Here is a 15,368-nt window from a genome sequence, read left to right as displayed (position 1 = left end):
TGAAGGTCACAATCATAAGTTAGTTTCTGTAGGTAATAGACAACAAATGAAGATAAACAGAAGGCTTGGTTTAGACGGTGCGCAAATGTTGTTTGATTTAAATACTAAATCTAATGTTGGTGCTACTACAGCTTATAACATTATCTCAGATCTTAATGGTGGTTTTAGTCTGGTTGGTCCTTCTTCTGTTGATTTTCAAACTTTAGGCGTGACATGAATCGATATGTAGGTGAAAGTGATGCACACATTTTTATAGAGAATCTTCTTCGGAAGCAAGAAGTTTTACCAAACTTCACTTACGAGTATAAATGTGGTAATGATGGTACTTTACTTGGAGTATTCTGGTTTGATTATGTCTCTAAAGTTAATTATCAAAAGTTTGGTGATATTGTGTCTTTTGATGCAACTTACAAGACAAACAAGTAAGTCTTTACTTTTGTTTTTATTAATTTATTCTGTTAACATTCAATGTGTGTAATATTATTATTAATTATGTTAAATTGTATGTCAGGTACAAGATGGTGTTTGTTCCTCTTACTGGAATTGATAATCATAAGAAACTTGTGTGTTTTGGTGCTACTCTACTTACTGGTGAAAGTATTGAATCGTTTAACTGGTTTCTAGACTGTTTCTTGAAAACTTTTGGGAATGAACCTTCATTAGTTGTCACCGATCATGATCACCGATCATAAAAATTGATTAAAATTTTTGTTATAATAATAAAGTTTATTTACTTTTAATATCATTCAGCATATGTAATATTATTTAAAAATTCTACATACCACATTTTCTGAAACGTTTCCATACTGGTCCTTGAATTGAAGGTCAGATTTTACATTATCGATAAGTTCAATCTTTCCGTTCTTCATGTTGAATACTATAATATAGTAATGATCTTCAACACATATCGAAAAGAAGACCTGCCATATCATACATGATTTTATAAAATATTACTGTATATTTAATTTAGCTAGTTAGCAAAATATTTGTTATTTCATACCAGATCATAATTTTCAAATTTCGCTGCCTTGAGCTAATATTTCAGAATATCATCAACACTTGAATTGAATTTATTTTGGTTTTCCTCTGATTGATTCTCAAGCATTCCCTCTGCCTATACGTTAACATAAAATTTAATCACAATTTTTACTCAATGCATTTTTTTTGTTGTTGTTGTTATAAATTATATAAATGAATATTATTTTTATAAACTTACAAATATTGAAGTTGTCAAATAAAATCTTTGTGGCTTGGTCAGATCAGCTGTCTTTTCTTCCTCATTCAATATTGATGACCAAACATCTACAATGGAGGCAAACAACTTAGCTCGATATATCAAACTAGCCATACACATGCTGAAGCAATGCCCGTTCACCTTCTCACTTCCAAATACTTGATCCCTGAAACAACATCAGTAGAATTAAATATTTATATATATTTAAGGTATTTAAAATTCAAATTATTAAAATTTCCCAAGTATTTTTACCATGCACTCAGCTTGAAAGACTTGATGTATCTTAGAATTTTATACTCTGCCCTAGTAAAACCTGCCCCAACGTCTACTTGTCTTTTTATGTATGGTGATCGGTATACAGCAGCCAAATTTATTTCTCTCTGTCTCTTTGTTAATTTTTCTTCAGTTTTTTCTGCTCTCGTGTATCCTCCTCACCTGATTCTTCATTATTGCCCATTTCTTCTGTTTCATTCACTACGTTCATTATTACTTCTTCAATTGTTCGCTCACCTTCATCATTTTCTTCTCTCCCCTTTTCATTGACATCCACAACTTGTTTTTCATTTTCAACTACAATTTGTTTACCTCCTGGTAATTCTACATTTTCTTCCACATCTTCTTCATTCACTTCAACGCCTTCAATCGCTTTAACTTCCTTTTCAGCTTTCTTTCCACTTTTATTACTTTCTTTCCTCTGCTTATCAGTTTCACTCACATCTTGCTCCTCATTTTCAATTGCAGCTTTTTTTCCTCCTCTTGATTTCACAATTTTTCCACACTTTCTCCATTCACTTTATTCACATGTTCATTCTCTAAATCCCTCTCTTCATTCGTTTGAGAAACTTCATCATGTAAATGAAATGGAATAGGTTATGTTGAATTAAATTCTTTTTCATCATTATTATGAGAAACACTAGGTGAAAAATCATCATCTGAGATGTCCATCCCTTTAAAATAATCTTTAAGGACTTTTGAAATTTCTTCAATGTTTTTGTTTTCTGGATAAAGTCCCAAACCTTCACCTAGGATTTGACCATAATCCTTCACATCATTTAGATTTGTTACAAGGTAGTTCACATATTCCTGCATATATAAGATATTTAATTGTTAATATCATCATCACCCCATGTGTTATTGTTATTTTGGCAATAATAATAAATATTCAACACATGTAATAATGATAAATTGCAAATTTCAACACATGTAATAATAATAAATTGCAAATTTCATAAGATTTAAAACATCCATCATCCATCATCCATCATCCATCATCCATCATAAGAATTATAATAAACATTTTTCTTACCTTCTCAGATCCAAACTCGAGGTTCTTTGTTTTCTTCGCCTCCGTTTCTCTTTGAACGACAACAACATCACCAAACACACATTTTCTAACTTCTGCAGTTTCTCTATCCTTCAACTTTATTGATGACCATTCATAAATTGTTGATCTTTCAGGTGGTACATATGTCCCATCAAGAATTGTTGATTGGACATAATGAAGCTGCATTATTTTATTAATTTCATGTTAATAATTAAGATATAAATTTTTATACACGCATTATGTATAACACATATTATATGTAATAGATAATATATATAATAGTTATTAGACTTACAACAATTGTGGAGATTGATCCATTGAACGCTCCATCGGGATTGTTTATTTCTTTCCATTCTCGAACAGTTTCATTCCAACATGTAAGCAGGTAACCACACCAATCAAGTTTTGGTATGTCACTTTCATTGTTTAAAACGCCCAGGAACTTTGTGTTCACTGTACCACATTTTGTCTGCTCGATCATAGATGATGCAAAAAGTACCATGAAATCCAAAACAAACATTAGATCACTTTTAGAGCTGCTCTTTAACTTTTCTAGTATCTATTTTTGATTTACACTCCCTTTGTCGTATCTGCTTCTCCACTATACATTCATCTCTCCCCCTATTTGTGCCCTTACACGAGCTTCAACTTTATCTCCTCCTATTGGAATACCATATAATTCGTGTATGCTTTTTCTTATTATTTGTATGTTTCCAGCAGGTAGTTCTATGCAGCTTGTCTCAGGGTTGTACATAGTAAGACAGAAAAATGCAAGCTTCCTCGGAATTTCATCAAATTGCATCTCTAACAATTTACCAAAGCCAATTTTTGTTATAGCATTGATTCGTTCTCTTGACAGCAACCTTGCTGCTTGGTATAAGTTTTTTGGCGTGTTTCTGTGATACAATTTGGTGAACCCATCTGCAATATCTATTTTATTCAGTTGCTTTTGAACCATTTTGCCTTTTTTCAATTTTCTTTTCTTTGTAACAGGTTCTTCTTCATTGTTTCTTTTCCTTTTCTTACTAGTTGTTTCACCTTCTTCAGGGGATTCATTTGATTCCACAGGTTGTTCTTTCTTGTTACTCTTCCGTTTCTTTATTACTTTTTTGCTTTGTTCACGTTTTACCTTTGACCCCTGCTTTTCTTTGACTGTTTTCCTTCTAGGAATTGATTTCTTTCGTTTACCCAGTATTTTCTCTTCATATAATCTTCTGCTAAACGTTGTTTTTGTCTTTGCATCAGTTTGAAGATTTTCCCCAATGATGATCACATCTATAATATAAATATTATAACATTGTTAGAAATCAATTATCATTATAATCAACATAAAGTTTTCATGATTTTTGTATCATATATGTAATGCGAAATGTTTATATACATTTATAAGTACTACCTTCATTTGATTCATGTTCATTATTTTCATATATTGTCATTGTTTTATCACTGTTTGCTGCCTCTTCAGTATGAGCATTTGTGTTTTCTGCAACTTCATAATATTTAACAAACTTAATGACATTCAACATATATATTTGTGTCGACCCATAACAATAAAATTTATATATATAAATGAATCATGATATTTTTATTAATTATAAACAATAGAAAAATGTACCTGGTTCTTCTTCTTGATTCTCTTGTTGTTCAACTTGTAGAGGTTCTATATTCATATCTTCTGCATGCATCAAGTAATAAACTAGTAATGCTCAATATACATGTTATTTTCTACTTTTAACAAACTATAAGTTCATAATAATACTTAATCTAATTAGTTTGAGACATCTATAATGTAAACATTCATGGTTGTTTGTCATATCATTCACTATTTTTTGCTTTCAAACAGTTTTGATTCATCTAATAAAAGTAAATTTGGACATTTTCCTTTTTTTTTGTAAAAAATTACATATAATGAATGTTTTTGCATAAATTTTGTTTGCACCAAACTTTCTTTTGAATATTTTTTTATTTTCATCATTTCATTATGGTATTTGACTTTTAAAATAAATTATCTTACAAAATAATATAATATTACTTTCAGTGAATGATATAATAACATAGAATATAAACCTTACCTCTGTTTAAATGCATTTGTGCCTTAATTTCCTTCATAATTTTTTTGAATATTTAACACGAGATGATGAATCTCCAGTTTGTTTTTAAGTGCTTTTTGAGAAAGATCATCTGTACCTATATTACTCGACATACATGCGATTCATAGTATTTTTAAACTATTTCGAGTATAATGCATATGATATATTCAATTTATAATATTCAACTTATGTAATTGTTATAAACCTGTATGTTGATCCATTGGATTTGTATCTTCAACCATTTCAATAGTGTCTGCATGCACCAAATATTAAATTACTTTCCTTAAAACTATAGTTTAACATTTTTTTGAAAAACTTTACATGTACAACATATATTAAAAAAATAAAAAATAAAATAAAAAATAAATAACTGAAACAAGTTGTTTCGTCACTATTAATCTCAGGACCAGATAAAACATTACATTTACTGAATGTTATGCAACAACAATAACAAAAAATAAGATGATTCATGATATATTTAAATATTTTCAAGTATAATGCATTAAATAAACTGTATATATAAACTTACTTTTCCTAGTGTTGAATTTGAGCTTTAAGTTTGCCTTCTTTCTTGCTGCTAGATAATAAGAACTCGTTATATTTTAGGGTTTTATACTTCGATCAAAAATAATGTAAAATACATGATTCAGTGATAGATTACTTACTGTATACTTTGAAATCGATGGTTCTATTATCTTCGGCCATTGTACTTTCTTCGATTTTGGGTTTATCGTGGAAGCTAGGGTTTCGTTTTTCTAATCGCTAAAAGGAAAAATTTCGAGTGTCAGATGAAATAATGAAAATGAGAAATGTGTTAATGTGATAAATTGGAGGGGATTAATATTCAAAATTTTACCTTTTAGTTTTATTTTGTTACAGTTTTTACCCTTTTACAATCTTTTTTACTTAAATATTCATTTTTACCTTTTTAGTTTTATTCGTTTTACTTGAATATTCAAAAATTTAATTTAATTTTTTAGATTTTTAGGTTATTACAAAATGATCAATTATTATACACATTGATAACATTCACCTTATGTAATGATATTATATATTTAATATACTTCATTATTTCAACAGTTATTTCCATAAAATTACATAAAAAATATAATATAAAAAAACTGAAATATCATTTCAAACAAAAAATATTATAGCAAAATGACTTTTTTGCAATAAGACTATCCAAACATAGGTTGCAATAATACTGAAATATGTTCACATGATATATAATGGATTTAATATGATAAGATTTAGTCACAACTTTTAATATCATAAACTTTAATAACATCCATTATTATTCATTATATCATAGCTAGATGTTGTTCATAACAATCTAATACATAATGTTAACATATATCAAATATTGTCTTAATTTGTAAAAATGAAAATAAGAAACTACAACGTTTTAAAAATTATTCTTTTGCATCGAATTTTGTTTGAAGTACACTTTCTTCTTTTATCAATCTTGCAATGAAGCTTCTCTGCTGATTTCAATCTCACTAGTTTCCTATTTTCATCAAAATAAATCATGTTATTAGACAAATAGTATAAAACATTCACTGTATGTAATAATATTAAAAGTTGTTCATAACATACATATTCTTCTGTTGTTTCTGAAATATTCAGGGCATCTCTTCCTTGCTTCTTCTTTGAGGATCCTTCTGTGGCTTTCATTGTAGTTTCCATTGAAATATTTCATATCATCAATCACATCATCTCTTGTTTTATTAAGATCACTCAAAATAATTTTGTTCGCATATTTCTTTCTCAACAACTCAATTTGACTGCGTTGATGGTTTCCTTCAACATCTAGTCCACAATCCCACTGAATTTCACTCCTGTACACCTCCATGTGTCTCATCATCATCACCCCAAAATCTATGTTATTCTCACTTATGCCCCAAGGTACAATCTTCATTTTTGGTATACAATTTATAATCAAATTGCAGTTTGGATGAGAAACATCTTCCAAGTATTTTGAAAACAAGTGTGTCTGCAATTCAAACAACTAAACTTAGCAATACAAATTTAATATACATATTTGTTTTTCAATTTACGAAAATGATGATTTACTTACAATGCTAGTTGGTAAATTGCCATAGTTCAAACGAGTATGAATATAAGCTTTCCTGTGATCAATTATTTCAACCTCTGAAGTTTTAAGATTGAAAACTATCAGGTAATTCAGCTCTTTTGACATTACAGGAAAGAACACCTACATTTTCAAATAAAACTAATTAGTTAAATTTAAACTATTTCTTATACCTATACATATATGCTTTTTATTTATGATATAGAGTGTCATACCAGATCTGTCTTTGCGAATCTGAAATCTATGTTTTCTGTTGTTGCTTGTACTATCAAGTTCGTTCTGAATCTTATATAAACTTCTTCTTTGTAAGCACCTTCGTTCAGCATTTCTTCAGACTACATTTATCACAAAAATATATTTATTTTTATTAGAAATTAATGATGCATTACAACTTATATCATAATTATAAAAACTATATACTAAACAATTACATTGTTTCATCAACAATTGTACAAGACTTACTATGATTGTGGTTCCAAAAAAGTATCTTGAACAGTCATTACTCCCAAGTAATTTTTCTTCATGATTTAAGATGTTTGACCAGCAATCTAAAACAGAGGTTGATATTTTTTATGATGAAGTAAACTTCTAACTTGTATTCTATTTAGTGTATTTCCAACTATACCCCTTAATACAATCTTCCTGAAATTGTAAAAATCAACATACTATGTATTTAAATTATTGTTCATATAAACATGATATAGTAAATTAACTTTCTTACAATAAATTAGAAACTTACAGTGGATCATCAATACAAAAATGCAAGAAGCTTGAAACGTCATTTTCGAACTCATTAACATTACTAATCTTGTACTTTCCTTCAACCTTTGAACTTGCACTTGGAACATCTTTTATACCATGTTCATTTAGAAGATCAAATTTTGGAAAAGAAGCATCATCCATTATTGTTGGTCTCAACTTTGATAGTGTTACTTTCTTTGTGTTTTCATCAATTATATTATGGAACTCATTCATTGGAAGGCCTGTAACTTCATCTAGTATAATTTCTGTTTTCAATGCTGATTCTTCTTCTTCTTCTTCTTTGTTTTCATGTTCTTGAAAAATCAATAAGATTTTTTCTCCGCAGCTTCTTATATCCTTCTTGGATACTTCTTTAATGCTTCATTCAACAATTCCATGAGTTGTTCAGTTTCTTCAACAATGTGCTCGTATCTCAGCTCCAAGCAATCAATGTATTGCTTCATATTTATTTGTCATAGAATAACATTCAATGCATGTAAAATATAAAACATCATAATATTTAATAACATTCATTGTCATAGAATAACATTCAATGCATGTAACATTATAAAAAAAATCATATTTATTCATATAGTTTTATTTTAGTTTACCTTTTCTTCAATTGGATTTGGAATGTAAGTATATCTTGGCTGGCTAAGTACTTGATTCTGATCTTCATTTGATTTTGTTTCTTCATTATCTCCATCTTTTTGAATTTCACCTTCACCAAATTCTCCTTTAGCTGTCTCCAATTCAATCCTTCTTTTGATGTCATCTGCTATCCATTTCTCAATAACAGCCTTTTTACGTTTATGATCATATCCATAACATTTTACCTTTTCCAGGTACAATAGCTGCATACACATAACAAAACATTATATGTGTTTAACTAATAATTTCCTACTTGAAATTCATTTTAAAAGAGTCTAATAACAATAATAATAATAGGATTATTTGACTCACAATTAGCAAAGTTACTGGTCCAATGTAGAATTGACCACTTTCTCCCCTGTTCCAACCTTTTTTACTTTGCAAAGGACAGTCATAAACGTGCTGATAATGCTAAAAATGAACATATATTTCATAGCATTATCCCTCAAGAAAGACAAGCTTTTAGTTGCAATTGTTCTATTTACAAGTGATATCCGTTTAAATAATAAAAAGTGAAGACAAAAGACAGATTCGACGATTTGAAGACGCAAACGACCAAAAAGCTAAAAAGTACAAAGTACAATCAAAGTGGTTCAAATTATTGGTGAGAAACGTCTCAAAATTACAAGAGTACAAGCCGCAAAATGCAAAATACAAGATATTAAATTGTACGAAAGGACGTTCGAAAATCCGGAACCGGGACCAGAGTCAACTCTCAACGCTCGACGCAACGGACTAAAAATTACAAGTGAACTATGCACATGAATATAATATAATATATAATTAATTCTTAAAATTATATATATATTATATTATTATATAAAACCGTCGTCAAGCTAGGAAACAAATCAATGTGAGCTGGATTTACCTTCCATGCGATCGCATGGGATTAACACTCCCAGGCCATGCGATCGCATGGCCTACTTTTTCTGGCCACATTCCAATAAAAGGCAGGCTTTGCTCGAACTCTAAACACATCTTTTTCTTTCTTCATCTCTCAACGTATTTATATATATATATATATATATATATATATATATATATATATATATATATATATATATATATATATATATATATATATTATAATTATAATTATAATTTTAATTTTAATAATAATAAGGGTATGTTAGCGAATGTTGTAAGGGTGTAATTCGAAATTCTGTCCGTGTAACGCTACGCTATTATTAATCATTGTAAGTTATGTTCAACCTTTTTAAATTAATGTCTCGTAGCTAAGTTATTATAATGCTTATTTAAGCCGAAGTAATCGTGATGTTGGGATAAATATTAAAGACAGGGTAATTGGGCTTTGTACCATAATTGGGGTTTGGACAAAAGAATGACACTTGTGGAAATTAGACTATGGGTTATTAATGGGCTTTATATTTGTTTAATTAAATGATAGTTTGTTAATTTAATATAAAGATTTACAATTGGACGTACCTATAAATAACCATATACACTCGATCGGACACGATGGGCGGGATATTTATAAGTACTAATAATCGTTCATTTAACCGGACACGGGAATGGATTAATAGTCTATGGACTTATTAAAACAGGGGTGAATTATATACAAGGAAAATTGGTGTAATTATAGTTTAAGTCCCCAATTAGTTGGAATATTTGACTTCGGATATAAAGATAATTTGACGAGGACACTCGCACTTTATATTTATGACTGATGGACTGTTATGGACAAAAACCAGACGGACATATTGAATAATCCAGGACAAAGGACAATTAACCCATGGTAATAAACTAAAATTAACACGTCAAACATCATGATTACGAAAGTTTAAATAAGCATAATTCCTTTATTTCATATTTAATTGTACTTTTAATTATCGCACTTTTATTTACTGTCATTTTATTTAAATGCACTTTTAATTATCGTACTTTTTAATTATCGCAATTTTATTTATCGTCATTTTATTTATCGCATTTTTATTTATCGCAATTTCATTATCGTTATTTACTTACGCTTAAAATTAAGTTATATTTATTTTTAATATTTTACATTAGGTTTTAACTACGACTTAAGTTTTAAAATCGACAAACCGGTCATTAAACGGTAAAAACCCCCTTTTTATAATAATAATAATATTACTTATATATATATATATATATATATATATATATATATATATATATATATATATATATATATATATATATATATATATATATATATATATATATATATATATATATATATATATATATATATATATATATATATATATATTTATATTTTTACAAATATAGTTTTTAAAAATATAGCGTTAAACTTGGCTAAGATCCCTGTGGAACGAACCGGACTTACTAAAAACTACACTATTGTACGATTAGGTACACTGCCTATAAGTGTTGTAGCAAGGTTTAGGTATATCCACTCTATAAATAAATAAATAACTTGTTTAAAATTGTATCGTATTTAATAGTATTTTGTAGTAAAAATATAACTATTTTGTACCCCTTCGCTTTAACATCACGTACCCACACCAATCCGGTTTGGATATATCAACATCATATGTTATACTTGGAAGGAACTTTGTGTTGCAATTTCCAAATTTTGTTGATTGGCCAAAGCATGTTGCAAATAATATCAGAAAATTCAACATGAAGGTTCTGTCAGCTTCTTTTGTTGTTTTCATATAATCAACTATATCCCCACACATTACAGTTTGCTTCCCGAATTTTTCTTTCCACATTTTTGTTATTGGTTCCTCTGAATCAACTCTTTCAACTGGTTTTATATTCATTCCACCAATTGGTACTCCAAGTAGTTCATGAACTGTTTTTTGGTTATTGGAATTGATCCTTTTTTGAGGTTTAAAGTTGATGTAGTTTCATCAAACTTATCAGCTAAATAATATGCAAGCTTCATATTATTTTCAGAGAATTTGATTTCTAAGATTGATCCAAAACCTATCTCCTTGATTTTGTTTCTTTGCTGAATTGACATGGATTGAATGGCGTTGTACAAACATCTCGGAGATGATCTTGATTTCATTATGTCTTCAACTTTTCGTATAGCTGCGTATATTACATATGTAATCAGTATATACATACATTCAATACATGTAACATTTTATAAAAACTATAATGAATAAAAAATTGAATAGCATATAATAAGTTGATTTGTCAATTAACATTACTAACATGCATCATATATAATATTTTCACTTTTTATAGTTAAATATTAGCTTAAATTGACAACAAATAGAGTTACCTGTTTCTTTTGTGCTTTTCATCTTGCAGACTTCTTTATGTTGAGCAAAATCATCATCAGATTGCACTTGTTCACTACTTCATTCACCCAATTTTTTTTCTTTACCTTTTGGAATGACATTATACTTCTTTAACAATTGTACAAAAACATTCTCTAAATACTTTGGATCTATAATTTCCAAATCAACTAGTTTCTGTTTCTTTTTGGGTTTTTGTATTTGCACTTCTTTCCGTTTCCCTTGTTCTTTTTTCACCTGTAACAATTTCAATAATATTCATTATAAAAATATGATACACTATGAATTATGTACATACAGAGCACATTCATTACATTTATTACTCTTTCATATACTAGACGTAAACCATACTATCAAAATCTCTTTTATTATGAAACATTCAACACAAGTAATGTTTTTAAAATTTCACTGAAGACACATGATCTGACTCTTAAACTTCATTAACATTAATATGTTTATCTCTTGAATATTCATTACAGCGAATCTGTATGATAATTCATTCAGATTCATACAAATACAATGCACAATTTAATATTCTATCATATACTCATGACATGTAATATAAACATGATGCAATATAAAACTGTGATACACTTTTAATTATGTACATACAGAGCATATTCATTACATTTATTACTCTTTGATATACTAGAGGTAAACCATACTATCAAAAATCTCTTTTATTATGAAACATTCAACACTAGTAATGTTTTTAAAATTTCACTGAACACACATGATCTGACTCCTAAGTTTCATTAACATAAATATGTTTATCTCTTGAATATTCATTACAACGAATCTGTATGAAAATTTATTCAGATTCATACAAATACAATGCACAATTTAATATTATATCATATACTCTTTTTTACTCATGATTAATCATAATATCATAATACTCAAGACATGTAATATAAACATGATGCAATATAAAACTGTGATACACTTTTAATTATGTACATACAGAGTATATTCGTTACATTTATTACTCTTTCATATACTAGAGGTAAACCATACTATCAAAATCTCTTTTATTATGAAACATTCAACACAAGTAATGTTTTTAAAATATCACTGAACACACATGATCTGATTCCTAAGCTTCATTAACACAAATATTTTTATCTCCTGAATATTCATTACAACGAATTTGTATGTTAATTAATTCAGATTTATACAGATTCACAAAAAATTGTAGAATGCAACATACAATTCTTTATAATTAGTAAATCGTAATATGTTTATTACCTGAACCTTCAGTTTCTTTCGATTTTCCTTTATCGCATAATTTTCCCCCTTTTTTTGATGAATCTCCCGTCATTTAATTGTGATCTTTCTTCAGTTTCAGTTTCTTCAGCTATTTAATGAAAGAATTTGATCGATTGAATGAAAGAATTTGATTGATTACCGTGTGAAAGCAAGCGATTGAATGAAAGAATTTGATCGATTGAACCCTAGAAAATGGAACGATGAAGTAAACCCTAGAATTACGAACGAAAATAATCAGTATTGTTTTTATTTTTATTCATTTTATTTTATTTTCGTTATTATTTTTATTCAGCGCCTTTTTCATCTGATTTGCAAATTGACCAAATTGCCCCTCCGTGTTTTTCAGGTTGTTATTAGCAGATCCACTAAATTGCTAAACTTCCCCTTTCTGTAACAACCCAAACCAACCCGCATTAAACCGCGTTAAATTTACAAAATAAAAAAAAAATTGCTGAACTGCCACCTGGCGCGGCGCGCCATATAGGCCGCGCGGCGCGCCAAACCTGACTGTCCGGAAAGTCTTTAAATGCGAAAATGTTTGACTAGTTCCCGACATATTTAGGCGTAACGTTTTTAACCCCATGTTCCATATATAAAAACTAGCACGTTCTATTAACAAAATTATGTTTACGAAGCGGGGCCCACATTGACCCAAATTACCCCTTAAGTACCAAAATACAATTTTCGACCATAAGACTTTTAATACAAAACAAAGCCGAGCATGGCGATTGGGGATACGCTACCCAATCCTAATAAATCCAAAAGCAAGCCTTCTACGCAAACTATGCAAGTCCTCTAATCCTCGCGCTTACCCGAGCCACCATCCGCATGCAATCTATAAAAAGAGTCAACAACGAGAGGGTAAGCTAACGCTTAGTGAATGATAATATACTACATACATATATATGTATAAAATGGACACGCCACAAAATAACAAATACGGCATACCGAGGCATCCATATAAGGCACTACACTAAGCATACGGTACGATCTCTAAGCAACGAGCTAAAGATACAATAACAATATAAGTTCACCAACGACGATGTGAACAACGCCAAATAGCTACACCCGTAGGGTTAGCTACAACACAACAATACATTAATATATAACAATATAAACGAACAAGGTTAACACCTTAACCCAATACCGAGAACCAAATACCACAATGAAGATTGGCCGAACTACACGAGCCTTAGTAATTCGAAACCACACGAGATTACTATCTTCACAACATCGAGGTTGGCCGAACTACACGAGCCTTAGTAATCCGAAACCACACGAGATTACTACCTCAATAAGATGACCGAACTACACGAGTCACCATGAATCCGAACTACACGAGATTCATTTGATAAGATGACCGAAACCACACGCGTCATCGTGAATCCGAAACGACACGCGATTCACATCTCCAACTCAAACCCACGGTCACGGGATTATAAAATCCACCACATCGGGGCTACAACATCCAAATCACAATCACGTGTGATAATGTACACACGAACGTGTACTTCGCCAAAGATGGTCAACCAAACGCACAACCGTGCCAATTGGACTCATACAAAAGTCCATCAAGTCCACCTACATGTGAAGTGAGCTCTATAGCCGAGAATCACTCCACCCGACCCGCACCCATCCTACACATACATATGTACATAGGATAATATCACTCACCTTGAAGTCTTGAAGAGTGCTTCCAAGTAATCCGCAAGTCGCCAATGGGAAATACCTAATCCATTATCACAATTACAACATTACACTTAGAGTGGATTTACAAATCAACCCAATTCGTCACTTAGTGCAATTTCGACCCAAATGCACTTCCAAGCACAAACCGTGCCCAAAACTAACCAATAATCACTAACACAAGTGAGAATGGTCCTAATATGCCAATTAAACCCGAACTCAAGTGTTAAACACGTGTCATACCCATTTTGACACTTAAACCCTAATTTTGACCCATAAGGTCAAAATCTCACCATTTACAAGTTTTGACACCAAAACACATTTAACTCGGTTTAATACTTCAACTTAATCCATTTTAAGTTTATAAACCTCATTAAATCGCCAATTGGGTCATAATCACCACCAAACCCTAATTTGACCCAAAGTCAAAGTTAGTCAACAAAATAACCTTAAATGGGTTCCAATACTTCAATAATCACTATACCTAGTGATTAAACTCCAAACCAAAGCCTAATCAAGGCCAAATCGTCATCCAACCCAAAACCCGCCAAGTGACAAGAATAACTAGTCACCATAAACCCATTTCATCACCTAAAAGGGTTACACAACAATTTAACTCAAAACCCTAACTTGAATATCAAATCAAATAAATGAAATTCGGAGTTTGAGCTTACCAATACCACCACAACGTAGCTAGGAACGAAAGGAACAACTTTAAAACCCGAGACTTTGAACGATTCGAGCTTCTTCTTCACCAAAACCTCAAATCTCTCTCTAGACCTCTCTCTCTCTCTAAGAATGGATGAAGATGATGAATGGATGTGAAATGATCCAAAGTTAGATCTAAACCAACTGATATGGCTCACAAATCCGGCCCCAAGTGAATTTACCAAATTACCCTTCATTTAAAATAATTAAAAACAAAGGATTCTGTCAGCGCGATTCGGCGCGGCGCGCACCAGACCCGCGCGGCGCGCAAGTAGTCAGTTTCAGGTTCTTTTGCTTTTTAACTAAATATAAATATTAA

At 30.2% G+C, this 15,368-nt stretch overlaps 1 protein-coding gene across 1 annotated transcript; it reads left to right on the top strand.

Annotated features, from left to right (window-relative positions):
* The first annotated feature begins 213 nt into the window (after window positions 1–213).
* LOC139843812 (protein FAR1-RELATED SEQUENCE 3-like) lies at window positions 214–692 on the top strand. The gene is made up of 2 exons (XM_071833972.1): window positions 214–422; window positions 512–692. Exons 1-2 carry the CDS (start codon window positions 214–216, stop codon window positions 690–692), a joined length of 390 nt encoding a protein of 129 aa, XP_071690073.1.
* The last annotated feature ends 14,676 nt before the right edge of the window (window positions 693–15,368 follow it).

Source organism: Rutidosis leptorrhynchoides, chromosome 1, assembly GCF_046630445.1.
Source record: "Rutidosis leptorrhynchoides isolate AG116_Rl617_1_P2 chromosome 1, CSIRO_AGI_Rlap_v1, whole genome shotgun sequence".
NCBI classification, from domain to species: Eukaryota; Viridiplantae; Streptophyta; class Magnoliopsida; order Asterales; family Asteraceae; genus Rutidosis; species Rutidosis leptorrhynchoides.
This window is presented reverse-complemented; position numbering and strand designations above follow the sequence as displayed.